This window comes from Molothrus aeneus, chromosome 5 (genome assembly GCF_037042795.1).
Source record: "Molothrus aeneus isolate 106 chromosome 5, BPBGC_Maene_1.0, whole genome shotgun sequence".
NCBI lineage: Eukaryota > Metazoa > Chordata > Aves > Passeriformes > Icteridae > Molothrus > Molothrus aeneus.
Genome location: NC_089650.1, coordinates 14,339,856 through 14,354,563, shown reverse-complemented (window position 1 = coordinate 14,354,563; position 14,708 = coordinate 14,339,856). Strand labels below are relative to the sequence as shown.

The window sequence follows — 14,708 nt, the reverse complement described above, 5'->3', positions numbered from 1 at the left end:
AATCTGGAAGAAGTTATTTTCAGATCTGTATCCTTCAGTCAAAATTCTTTCCAACTCACCAACAAACTGCCTCCCAAAGAGGCCTGAGTGCACTGAGACCATTCCTACCACCAAGTCCTGTTCTGCCTACCAGTCCATCAGCCACTCCTACCCACTTTTGTCCTCTCTTGAAAGTACACTCAGTACTCACTTTTGATTAACTACAGGTGAAAGTAGGATACACAATACAGCAAATATCTTCGAAGTACCATGGTGGAAGAGACCCTTTGAACAATAGATTACCTCATAGTACTAGATAGCGTGGAACAAAAATAAGTACCTATTCTAATAATACATATATTTAAAATAATATATAACAATTTCTAAAAAGTATGTGTTTACAAGAAAAACCATTCAAGTCCAATGGACGTATTAGAACCAGTAGAATGTTTGTCAGCATCCTGTAACATTTATTATCCTCCTTCAATGACACGACAAGACAAGACACAGTGGGGACAAAACTCAAACAAAAAAGGTTCTCTATGAACAGAAAAATACAACCTTTTCTACCACAGAGTAGTCAAGATTTCTCAAGAGAGGCTGTACTGTACACCACATTCATCATTGCTGGTTCCCAGGGCCCAAATGGATAAAGCCCTGAGCAGCTGGAGCTCAGAACTGAATGCCTGAAGCAGGAGGTTGGACTACATGATCTCCTGAGGTCCCTTCTAGCCCAAATTATTGTAGATCCTACTAAGGAAAAGTGCCCCAATTCATAATATACTTCCCTTATATTTTTAAGGAAAAACATTTCAAGCTCAGAAGATACTTAGCTAAAACATGAATTTTGGCTGGCTTTTTATCAGAATGCTGAAAATATATAATCTATTAGTGCTCCTTTTCCTGCTGCATACAATAAAGCTCATATTAACCATTTATTAGACCTCTAGTAAAACTAGAGAAGCCAAATGCCTAAAGAAGTATTTTCTGCAGCTGATCTCTAAAGTCTAGACAATAATCTGCAATCAATCCATGTGAAAGACAAAATCTATGTGTATTTATTGGTTTAAAACATGTTAAAAAAATTAAAATAAAATAAAAATGACCTGTACCACTATTCAGCTAATCTGAGACAAAAAACTGACAGAACATCAGCTTTCAAGTTACCACTTTTTTTAAAAAAGTGTGTTGGTCCAACGTAACTTTCCAATGCAGACACAAATTCTTTGTGAAATTATAAATATGTTACCTGGAGATACTTCCTCTTTCTGCCTCACAGTATGATCCTTTGTGAATTTAACCCTCTGGTGAGCTCTGATGCAGGTCTTGCACAACCACTCTACACATTCCACACAAAACCCATGAGCTTCTGCATTGTCTTCACAGCTTGTGCAGACCTGACAAGAGGAAGAAAGTAGCTGTTAAAATAAGTTTGGAATATACACACAGGTTATTTTTCATACATCTTCAGTGCAGTTTAATAGTCTTCTGAAAACAGTGAAATGAGAACAGAAAACTGCCTGAGGTACAAGAACATTATAAATAACAGCACAGAAGTAATTGAATGTGACTTTTCAAAGAAACAGGTCATTTTGTCAGTGTTACCCTAAAATCTTTGCCTGACATGAAAAAAGTCAGACCACTACTTTCTACCATTCCCTGCACACTTAGAAGCCAAACAATGTTTACTGTATACAAGATGCTTTTGTGAAATATTACTAAAGACAGAACACAAGCAGCACTACTCTGATTTTAGAAGCCTCCCTCAGTTCACACAGCAGCTTTAATTTTAGCTTGCAGACACCTGCTTGGTTTCAGGAAGAACACACCATGCTGAGCAGCAAGGTTCCTCTCAAGAATCTTAGCTTCACATCTTAAAGACAGTATTCCAGTTAAGTTTGTCAAAAAGGCTACCCCAGAACAGATTTGCAACCAATGCACAAGAATGCTCAAACTGTGGCCTGTTAACTCCTGGGCTCTTTGGACTACACCCAACAGGAAGAAGAAATAATTAAGGGAAACAAACATGTCAGTAGACCAAAAGCTCTCTACACAGAGTAAATACATACCCAAGAAAAAATTGCTACAGTACCACAGTCTGAACAACAGGTTGAAAACTTTGAATGATGGACAACACCATTTTATACACACTCATAATATCATTTCATTTTTACCCCTCCTTTACAATGCCTCTGTAGTCCTACCTTCAGTGGGGTTTTGGTAGTAAAAAATAGAGAACATGCTTATGTAGTGGTGGTGGAGGTAACCAGCACCCATTTCTGGCAGTGTTTAGCACTGCTGCAAACCAAAGCCTGGGGTGTCTGGAGATTGCTACATCCTACAGATCACAGTGACACATTTCTGCTCGCAGGAGCAACAAGGAGAACATTTTAGGTTTTAGTTTTGTTTTCAGTTTGATTAAAAAACCTCAACCAAACGACTTCTGTACCCACACAAGGTAAATATAGCCTAAGTTAAAGAGGAAGGAAATATTTATATCTCATGCAGATAAAAGATATATACATAGAACTGTGTTCCAGTTTCCCCTTCAGGAAAGAGAAAAATTAGCACAAAATTTGCCTTAGGCCACATGGCAAGTTACTGACAGAGCTGGAATTTCAACATGAGTTCCAGATTCCCAATGCTGTGCTTATGCTTCTGGATCATGTTAGCTCTCAAAACAAGTAGCTTCTGAGAAATGAAGTTACAACACAAGGGCTGTTGACCCCTCTTGTTGTCACTTGGAGTTTGAAGTAGTTCCTTTTCACTAACGGTGACTTGTAAAGGAGGAAAAAATGGGCTTGAGCCCCTTTTTCTGTTTCTTTACAAAAATGAAGCCTGAAAGTTTTCTTTTTCAAAATAATCTCAAAAATTTAACTTCTCCTTGGCTTTTCTTTTTCTTCCCCTTCTTCTCTTAACAAAAAATATTCTTATTCCTATCCAGACCAGTAGATGAGGGAAAAATACCAAAGTCAGGACATCATTAAAAAAGTCTAGAAAATTGAAATAAAGCAATTAGAGGAAGTGAACTGTAATCAGGAAATTGAAAATTGTTACTTTCTGTCTTGATTTCAGTGGGGACAGTGGGGGTTTTCCTCACTAGCTGGCACAGTGCTGTGGTTTCAGATTTTTAGTACAAAAATAACATTGATAGCAACAACCAGCACATCAGTTTGTTAGGCAGTGCTTATACAAACTCAAGGAGTTTTCAGCTTCCCATGCTCTCTGCCAGTCAGCACATGTACAAGGAGGGAGTGTGGCCAGCACAGCTGGCCTGAGCTTCCCACAGGGATATTCCATACCATATTCCATACCACAGAATATCATGCTCAGCATAGGAACCATGGGCAGTTGGGTGGGAGGCACCAATCTCTGTTCAGGGAAAGGCTGGGCACCAGTCAGTGGGTGGTGAGCAAATTTATTTGGCATCATTTGTTTGTCTTGGGCTTTACTCCTCCCTCCCCCCCCCCCCCTCATTACTACTATTATTATAATTATTTAATATTACTTTGTTTCATTTATTAAGCTGTTCTTAGCTCAACCTACAGTTTTATCTTTTTTTCCCCTGATTCTCTCCTCATCCCACTGGAGGTGAGGAGGGAGGAAGGAGATAAACTGGAAGGGGGAAGTAAGAAAGGCTGCATGGTGCTTGGTTACCAGCTGGGGTTAAAGCATAACACTTGTTATTAACCCTTAAATTCAATGACATTTTGAAAAACAAAACAAAAAATTTAAAACTGTTCTTAATTCTTGGGGAAAAAAATATTCTCCCTCCTTTCTCTTGAGCCAGTTGTCTCCTCCTTTTTGTGCCAGTGCAACTCTCTGCAAGACTGTGATGCAAACCAGGACTGATTACACCATTGTAGCCCAAGGCTCAGTTACATCAGCAATGCTGACTGGAGAGTGAACTGAGCAGGCAGCACAAGGAAGTTTTCACATCAGTCTTGTGGCCAGAGAGGTGTGATTGTGCTGTGCCCCCAAATACCCAGACATGTTCTTGAAAGTCAGAGTGAAGAGTTACATACTGGATATTTGGTTTTCTAGTGTAAAAAACAAACAGCCCTAAAAACAAAATAAGCAGAGAGAAAAAGAACAAAAAGGTCTTTCAGGCATTCCCTAAGTCAAAGAAGCAAAACAAAAAGAAAAAAAAAAAAGAAAGAAAAAGAAAGGAAGAAAGAAAGAGAGAGCGAGAGAGAGAGAGAGAGAGAGAGAGAGAAAGGCAGGAACCAAATTAAAAGCAAAACCAACCAACCTCCCCACAACAGCCTTTCCAGATCACCTTTAGCAAAATCAGGCAGATGAACATGCCAGGACATTCAGGTAAGTTCAAAGAATATTTGAAGTTATTAATTCTCCCTAGATTCCAAGAGCTTCATCTATTTTCTTTATTCCATATGCTTTAGTTGGGTTTTTTTAACTCCTCTGACCTGCTGTATGTGGAATGAGATGAAAATTGTGATTCAATAATCAGGTGCTGCCAAAAGAATCAAAACTCCTCCTTTGTAGTATCAAAAATATATATCCCACCTTTATACTCTTCAAATCCACCAAGTGGACAGGAGACAGATTTCTAAAGCTTTTCATAGACATCATAACTCAGGCTGTCAAAACAGCAATGCCTTCTAGGTAGCATCAGATTTGCTCCTATCCACTCCTGATTTGAAATATGCATTTTCAGATATAGGTTGGACTTTGCGAGAATTCCTAGTTATTACATTAAGCCATATAGCTAAAGCACATGGAAGTATAATTACTGCAAATATTTGTTATGCACTTACAAAACCTAAAACCCATTTCTGTGACTCACACAAGCAGTGTTTCAGTGATTTCAAAGAAAACTCTCTCTAGTTAACCTACAAGCCTTTATTCTGGTCAGACAGACATTTATTTTTAATTGAATTTTCCTTGTAATTACATTTAATTCAGTTACAAGTTCTAGTATTTATAACCCCAGGAAGTGTTCATTCATCCTTCAGTCAAATTTAATGAAAGCAGAAATTACTCAGCATGTTGCAGGTAAGTACTATTTTAAGAAAATACACAAGCTTTTATGGCAGAAAAAACACATTTACTTGCAAGAGTTGAGGTAGTAGACCTGTCTTCTCAGCTCCTGTAATAAGTAACCACTCTTCCAATTAAACACACTTTGAGTATTAAAGAGATTAAATAATCAAGCAAAGGTTTCAAAGGAAGAGAGCAAAGTAGTGCAGATGAATATTCAGTGAACTCCAAACTTCACCAATGTAAATGAGATGCAATGCTTTCCCCCACTGGATCCAAGCCTCACTGATGCTAATAGCAACACAACTATCTCCTGGCACATAAAAAAATCACTGAAGACAGAGACTATATGTAATTCCCAATATGAACCATGTACTGACAGTTCAAAATGCATTAAATCCTTCTTACCCCACCATCCCATCAATATCCACATCACTTCAAAGCATACAAGGGCATATTGTGACTCTTCCTGAGTCTATCACCCACCTCCATAAACCACTGGCTTTCAGAGATGCTTTGGTCACAGGTACAGCTTTTATAAACTGTTTAAGCATAATAAACACACACAGTGGTTCCTCTGGCACCATATACACTTAAAGAAACTTATTGTTCTAAATTGTCCTTATTAATCAGCTCTGGCAGTCAGACGTGCTTTCCAAATATCTGGATCTAGTATCAGATCTAAGCTGATACCTTGTTACTACATTCCTGTTATGAATGAAGTTCTATATGTCTAATTAATAAACAACAAAATTGAATTTAGCAGCAGTTTTAATTGAACAGCAATTTTATATAAATGAATACAGTCAAGTATATGAAATATAATCAAGCATATACAAAAATTTGTGATTATTTAAGTATTATTAAGGTTCATATAAAGCATAAGCAAAACCAGTCGGGGTATGGGGAGGGCTTCTCACCCTGCCTCACATGGGAAAACAAAGGAATCCAAACTTCTATACTGTATGCTAATAGATATTCATCAATAATTTTATCTAAGTCCCCTCCTATTTTCAATTCTTGAACTCTACATCACTGCATTGCACAGTGCATGCTCCATTGTTGCTAGGGGGTCTCCTGGCTTTTTGGTGGTCTTTTCAGAGGAAGGCTCACCATCTTCCTCGCCGTCCTCTGAATAACCTGGCAGGTTGCACATGCACACTAGGCTTTGTGTTATATAAGTAAGCATTATATTCCAAATAAGCCTTATTATTGCATAGATAAAACCACAACTTAGATTCCATACCTGGAATTGTCCCAGCTTTGCTCATCCCAAGGCCAATTCTGTTTTGGGATCTTGCTTATCTCAATACTACATCCTGTATCCTGTTTTTCACATGTAACATCTGCCAAGGGCCCCATCTGCTTTGTAACACCAATCACGTATACTTTTCCTTTATTATTTTATAACAATTATTTTCTAAAATATTGATATAGTTACAATTTAGTTAGCACAGATCATATCCATTTATCACAATTCCCAACAATTCACATAAAACCCAGCTGTTCTTCATTCCTAGTACAATATTTTAAACTCTCAGGTCAGTTACTGATAAAGATACAGAATGTTATTCTTACCATCAATAATATTCTTACACGCATTCTGTTTTGGATACAGAAGCTATGAGAATTAGAACCTAGACTAAAATGCTCCAGAAGCTCAGGATGCTACACCAATTCCCACGTTATCACTGAGGTCCTCTCTCTTGCATCAATCTCACATTTCTCATTTTTATTTTCATAGCTTTACATACACCATGTTCTTCTGGTAAAGTCCCTAAATTTCCCTCACTTGTCTACCCTTTAATCTTATTCAAATCTGACACTTGCTTCAGCAACATCTCTTAGGTCTCAAGCAAGCCCCTTTCTGCTCACTCTTATGAACGAAGTATAATTATTTTTTATTTTCAAACTTCTCTTTAGAAGCTGATAATTTTGCCAAGTCTTTCAATAAATCACAATGTGAAAAAAAAATTATAAAGCATCTGCTCTTCCAAAATATTTATGTCCTAGCTGCCCACAACCTACACAACTACTGTGTTTCCTGTGAGTTTCTTTTATTTTGCAAAGTTTCCTATGCTAATAGCCAGCAAAAAACCTTTCATGCTACCCAGGAAAGCTCTTGTGGAACATGTTCTAGGGAATTCGAGTTCTCTACTTCCTTCATGCTCACTTCTTGTGCTCCTGAAGTTTTCAGCAGATATTGCTAGAAAGCACAGCTATGCCAGTAGTGTACTGAACTTCTCAGATCAGGCTCAGGAAAGATAAACATGATTATAGATTGATGGACAGAACTTTCATGGGTTCCACTTATTTTTCTCTTCCCACAATGCCAGGCTCCATGATATGCCATTCACTCCTGCAGTTTTAATTCAGTATGCTAAAAACTGCTTTACCATAAGTACTATTTTGAATCTGAAACAATCAAACATTTCATTTGCAAGAGGTCTTTTACAGTCTCTTTTGGATTGAAACAAAACAGTCCTTCCTGCCAACACACATATAAGGCTAATCATAGATACAGACCAGTGGTTCTAAGCCACAACAATATTTGCACAAAACCCTTGCCTTGCTTCCAATTCTAATTTCTTAATCAATCAAATAAAGCTGTAAAACTACTTAAGACAAATCAACTATCTCAGTAGAAAAAGTCCTATAAAATAGCCACAGTTTTGGATAGAATTTGGATGATCTCTGATGCAGTACTTCCTGCAAGTGTCAGTATCTTTTCTACTTTAATTTCTCTGATCTGTTGCCTATGCTAATGCCAAATTTTCTTGCTTTTCTCTTTGTTCCTTCAAAGGCAAAAGAAGACAGGCTGATTAGAAAGCTGTATCATCCTTAAACCTCATAATATTCCCCCCTGGGCAGTACACTAATCAGTTTAACTATTATTGATTTAACTTTGCTGTTCCACAAAAGAGACATTTACAGAACAGTGTAGCTTTTTTCTTATGTCAAGGTACAAAGGAATGTACAAAAAGTTTCATTATCATACCAAAATAAATCTGTTCAAATGAGGAAAACTGCACATCATTTGTTTCCAAGAGGTAACTCACTTAGCAGGCATCTAATAAAACATCTAACTCCCTTTTTTTAGAAAAAAGTCAAAAAAAAAGCACATGAATGTCCTATTCTGCTGGTTCAGCAAAGTCTGCTGGTCTGCCTTCAACTGCTACAGAAAGTGTGCTGAGTTCAGCCAAGGACCTTAGCTGAAGAACAGACTTGCTTTCAAAGTGCAAACCTGCTGGTTTGTGTCAGGGAGAGGGAAAAACAAATATGGAATGGAAGAGTAAGACCAAAGTCTAGAAAGGATCTGAAGGAAACACAAATGCTTTCAAAAACCTCCCTGACAAATGCTCACACCACTCAGTGAACGGAATTCTCCACTTACCTTTCACAGGAAGCAAAAAAAATATTGTGAGGGGAAAGAGGGGGTCATCAGAGACTTGAAAAAATTGTTTACTACTCCCAAGGGAAAAAAAAATCCATTTCTGTCACCACTCCCCAAAGCAGTAACTTTGAGGACTTGTTATATAACTAAGCAGAGGCTATGGGACAGTCCCACCCTCTCAAAAAAACCCCAAACATTTAGGACTGCTTTTGCATAACATTATTTGCCATCTTGCTTCTCTTCCTAATTTTAAAGTCACTATAAAAGTTATGGTCAAATTTTCAACAGGGACTACTCATTTTGTCAATCTTACTGTACAGTACTGGAAGCCTGTGTAAATCTCACAACCATCTGCAAAACTCATATATTATCCTGCAATTCCCAGAGGACAAACAAAAAACAAACATTTCCCCTTGCCAAATCCAAAAAAAAGCCAAGTTCAAACAGTCCTACATTGCAAAAAGACAGCTTGTACTTCCAGCAACTCACAGCTCAGTTTCTGGTAAGGTCTATCATTTCTCAGAAATCCAGTTTCAAAATTCCTTAAAATCTGAACAGTTTCATGGCTTGCAAGACACAAGTTCAGTTCCTCAGAGATGATGACACCACATATGCCTTCAATAGCCAGTGAGTTGGAATCACAAACCTGACTGGCTCCTGCCATCTGCTCCCAAGAGATGTGGCTGTTCCCACACGCAAGCACAAATTCCAGCTAAGCCTTGAAAGGAGCAGAAGGCACAACAAAGGACCTCTAAGACACTGCCTCTGAAGCAAACAGCTCAAGAGCCAATGATACAGTCTCCCCTAAAATGGGAAAGTGAAAAAGAGGAATTTTCAAAAATAAAAGGAGACCACCATCCAAATATTAGGGCATGAGTTGGAATGCAAGCCACATTGATATAGCAACCTGGAGTTTAATACAATGTCCTTGAGTGAAGAGATGCATGAGATACTCCCTTACTAGCTAAAAATGAAGACATGCAATGTTTTGCTAACAGAGATTGTTCAATTGTGATCCTACACAGATGTGACTATTTGTTTGGTATTGCTTCCACACTAGCTAGTACTTGCCTTCTGAAAACCCCCCCAATATTACTGTTCTTTCAGACAAGCAGCTTTTATGAGATGGCTATTACTTGACTGCAAAAGGAAGAAGAGGCAACCTACATAAGCAAAACAAACAAGAAACCCCTACAATATACCATTCTCCCCCGTTAGCATCTTGAGCCTCTTCCTTGGCAACAGGACTCCAGCTATTTAATGCCATGTTTTGTCAGTGATGTGATAAAGTCCATTTAGATCTCCTGGTGCAGTGTTATTCAAATCTTTGCTTCAGAGAGTGCTTCAAGTACCCTGTCCAAAGTACAGAAATTCCCATTCTAATGCCTATTCCTTACTTTTATCTTTTGCTATTAAGATGCAAGTTTATATCAACAATTAAAAATAGTATAGGGTAACATAACCACCTTCTTCACATGTATTTTCATACATTTCAACTGATTTTCTAGAGTAGCTACCCCATGTGATGTCTAAATAGTTGAAGTTCTGTCTGCATATGAAGAGCAAAAAGGCCACACAGCAAGAAGCCAAGGATATGCACACATGTCCAAAAGGTGTTAACTTGATTACATGTTAATGCACTTACCTGATTTGATTTCTCTACTGTGCTACTGGGAACCTCTGTGGTATCCTTCACAAAAAAGTTATCTATGATGTGTCTCTCTGCACATTCCTGACCACAAATTGGACAGCGGATAACACCGACTGGGGGGAAAAAAGAAAATCTGATTATGCTTGCACAAACTAAGATATATTAAATAATTTTAAAGACAACTTGCAAAGATAAATAATTTTGAAAGGATGTTATATTACTTTCCTGTCAATAAGGTGTGAGCAAGAAAAGGAAAATTCTCATTTATCACTTAAGTAACATTTACTCGTTGACATACTATCATCCAAGGTCAAACATTTTCTTGTTTCAATGCCATAAGGAATTTGCCTTAATCTCATAAAGAAATAATTATTTTACTATAAAGGGAACATATTCCCATTGACAATTTGTTGCTGTAGAATGGATTAAAGTAAACACTTATTAGTGTGGAATATTAACAAGGGACACTGAGTGGTATTACATACACACACACACACACGCCAGCAGCGTGACGTGACTGACCTTGATCCATGTCACATGAGAGCACAAATGCAGTACATTCAAATTTAATGAGGTGACTTGTAGGAAGGAAGAATTGACCTGTATTAATATCATGACTATGTTCATATTAAGCATGGAAAAGTAATAAAAACTTAGGAATAAATAAGCAGGGCTCTCTCCCTCCTCTCCTCTGCAAGACACAATGGGGTGCAATTCTCAGACAGAAACATAGTTAGGCTCCGGGTTGAAGAAAGCTGAGAACCAGTAACACAAAGGCTTAAACAATTAGTCTTTTCAACAGAATGGAAAGGACAAAGTAATGTTCAAAACTTGGGGTTGAGCTGTGAGTAGACTGGGTTGAAATGGAAAAGATCCATATAAACATTTTTAAGCAGAAACTTTTCTAACTGCAGAAAATAAGAATGTCCTATTAGCACTGAGGCTTGTTTTTAACGTCCAAGAAAAATCTCTAAAATGCTAGGCACTGATATCTTGCTTGAAGAAAATTACTGTAGTCATTACAACCAAAAAAGGAAGCAATTGAAATTAAGTTAGGCTGAAATAATCACTTAGGACATGGAAGTCACATGCAAAAAGTCTACAGTAGAACAGTCATGCAAGTTTACACTGACATAGATTCTAGACCTTCAGCTCCCATTTGTGAGGAAACACAGATTTAGGCCTTAAAAAAGATCTGCTTAACCTGTTTAACCCAATGAATTCAATACCAGTATATAACTCACCACTTGCATATTTAACTAAACCAGCGTGGCTTAAAGCAGTTTCTGTTTTATTTTTACAATAAAATGTAAAAGTACAGAAGCTATTAAATATTTCACTTTCTGCAGAAGAACCTAATTCCTTACTCTAATTGCTTCATACAAGATTTAGGTAACTTTTTCGTAAGATTCTTCCAACAGATGTTCAAGATTTAACTGGCAACTCAGTATAAAGCAGTGCTTTAATAAAAGTCCACCCATTTTACTAAAGCAATTCTTATTCTGGAAAATCAGCAACCAGTTTTTCACTTGATATCAAGGCATTTCACTTTCATCTGAACAGCTATGATGTTAAGCCTGATTTTACTCTTGAACAGCTATGATGTTAAGCCTGATTTTACTCTAAGTGCCATTTTACCAGTCTGCATTTCAATACACATTTGTGCAGTTTCCTTTGATATACAAATTCCATTTTTTGGCTACAAATTTTGTAACATTTTTTATATCATCATCTGCAAGGATAATTGAGAAATTCAGTTCTGGTAAGTCAAGTAGCTAGCAGAACTGCAAGTACTGAATTTCTCCTGTAATTAAGCAAATCAATTTACAGTCAAGAGTGAACACATCTCCTAATACTCAATCTACACACTCTCCAAAAAAACCTATTTTTTACATTTTTCAACAGCACCAATTACAAACCACCCTCTCCCGGTTCCCTCACTGCTCATTCTTGATCCTGACAAAGCACAGTGCTCTGGGTTGATACCAAAATAAGCTAGGGAGGACACTTTCTAACACAATTTAAAGTACTAAAAAGCAGGCATTCTTTATTGCAGCACACTGGACACAGGTTATTTCCTCTACTCTGATGTGTCATGAAACTTTACAAAAAAGATATTTATTCCATCATGATCATAAATATTGATTACAGCCTACTTCCTGGCTAATACATACACATCACTTTTTCTAGACCTAATTTGCATGCATCTACCTCCTAGGAAGAGTAGTCCTTTCGTGTTCCTACAGGGTCCTGTGAAGGGGTATCTGGTGATTGTATTCCCTGACAGCCCCCAGTGTTACATGTGACCTTTCCTTGCATTTCTCTTAAGAATTCAACAATTCACTGTTGCCTCTTGATACGTAGCTACCACAAAACCCACTGTAATCCTCATTATCTATTTATCCACTGGATAAATGGAGCATCCTGTGTGCCTACTTATACATTATTTAATCTACTTCTTTAAAACACATTGTTCCCTTACTTGGACATGTAAGGCATCATGATGTTCTGTTCCTTCTATCAAGGTCAACACAGGTGTCTTGAGTTGGTCTTTGCAAGTGTTTGGGAGATGGGTATAGACATAGAATGAGACTGGCAAACCAATTCAGGCATGGATGTGTTTTTACTGCTCTCCCAAGCTTTACTTTCATCCCCTGCTCTGCTTCACTGCCCAAATGCACTACTGACTACAGTGAAGCAACATGAGAAGCAGCACAAATATGGGAAGAGGACAACACCATTACTGAAGAGTAAACCTGGAGCCACTGAACAAGATCAGCAGCATTAACCAGGGTTTGTAAGTCAGCTTGAGTTGAAAATGTGGAAGACAAGGAAGGGGAGGCAAGAAATTAGGAAGCATATCAAGACAAACCAAGTATTTAACATGCCTTTTCACCAACAGAACTTGCCAACGTATGCCAACTACCTGTTCAAGAAATCACTTAGAATTTCTAGTGTGACATGGAAAAAGGGGAAAAAAAGGGAAAATTGCCTAAAACTCCCGAAGTCTTCATGAATTTTCTTCTTTAGAATTCCTTATGCTGTCTAGCCTTATGTCAGGGGTTTCCTCCACCACTGTGTGAGGGTAAACTTGCTTTTGTTATAATCCTGAATTGATGACTGCTACACAAATCAATTTTAACCCAGATTTAGTCAACCTCAGGATGGTGAATTTCACCAAAAAACCTCAAGTATCAGGGTTTCTATTAGTCAAAGTAATTCTATAAGATTCTTATTTCTCTGTAATGGAGCAAACACAAGAAGGTGATAACATATGACTTAAGTTGGGAGGAGTTTCATAATCATCATCATTATAATTGTGAGGATGATGAGTGAGCAGATCCCACATTTTTATCTGCTCCTTTGTGCCAGGTGGAAGGAGTTAACACAGTTGCCTGTCTCAAACATTGGCACAGCCCCAGGCTGACTTTGCCATGAGATCAGGACAGAATAGAGTGACAGGATAGTGCTATCTCCAGGCCTGGCAGAGGTGAGACCTGGTTAGCTCATTCTGGGTAATGCATCCCAACATAATTTCCCACTGTGGAAATGTGTGTAAAGAAGCAACTGCTCATATGCATGTCACTGGCCAAAGAAAGATCACCCCAAGTTCTGGAAAAGCTGAAATCTGTGACCACTACCAACCACTGAGGCCACCTGAAAATGCCTCCCTGGATACCTGGAACTTGGATTGTAAGGTAAGCCACCACAGCAGGAACCCGAGATAAGATAAAAGGGGTGCTGTTGTCTGAGTGTTATCTCAGCTCTAGGGGGAGATTAACAAAGCTGCGGGAGAAGAATTTGTCACACAACTGCAGAATTTACGGGCCACAAGGAAAGCCAGCTCAGCAACTGTGCTGAAATCAGCTTGGGCTTGGTAAAATGCAATTCCAGCAGGGGGAGATCGACCACCAACTCAAACAAAGAGGAAGAGTACAAGGAGTACAAGGACTAATTAGCATTAGAAGCAAGGGAATCAATTAACCAATAGAATAGTAGCACTGTGTAGCCAATGAGCAGTAATTTGTTTCTTTGCTAATATGTATGAATAGTGAAAAGACCTGGAAAATACCACTAACGAGTGAAGCCCAGGGTGAAGAAGGATCAAAAAGACACCACTGGATCTATAGGTGGTGATTATCTGATCTCTCTGCTCTCTTTTCCATTTCTTTCTACCTTTCTCCCTGACAGTCCATGAAATAAAATCTGTATTATGGACTTCAGTGTATGATCTTGTTTGACCCCTAATTTGGGCAGAGGCACATCTCAATAGCTGGATCTTAGCATCAGGAGCATTGTTTTTTCAGCTGTAAAAGGAGCTGCATCAAGCCCTTGCGGCTCTTACATAGGAGTAAAAGAGAAGACCTCCACCCTTCTGAGCAGCATTCTTAGAAAAACCAAGCAGTTGTGGAATGTCACATTCAGATTTTGCTTGAACCAGGCCAGGACACCACAATGCTACAAGAGTAGCAATGCTGGTTGCCTCACATTCATTTCTATCCTGTGACAACAAAAAAGATTTGTGCTGCCATGCACTGAGCTGGATTAGGGACTGCAATATTGATTCAATGGGGCTGTTCCAGGAGAGAAGAGTGTTTTCCCCTCACTGTATACAGGCTCATAACACGTGCACCTCTTTAAAGGAATGCTAAACTGCATTTTAGGTAGGAAAAATCATGGCCC

At 38.3% G+C, this 14,708-nt stretch overlaps 1 protein-coding gene across 1 annotated transcript in view; it reads right to left on the bottom strand.

Annotated features, from left to right (window-relative positions):
* Positions 1-14,708, bottom strand: part of TRIM24 (tripartite motif containing 24) — a 54,539-nt gene that overhangs the window by 23,631 nt on the left and 16,200 nt on the right. The window contains exons 2-3 of the mRNA XM_066549721.1: positions 10,020-10,138; positions 1,229-1,376 (exon numbers count right to left, since the gene is read on the bottom strand). Coding sequence (XP_066405818.1) covers positions 1,229-1,376; positions 10,020-10,138 — 267 coding nt within the window. The remainder of the gene's footprint in view (positions 1-1,228; positions 1,377-10,019; positions 10,139-14,708) is intronic.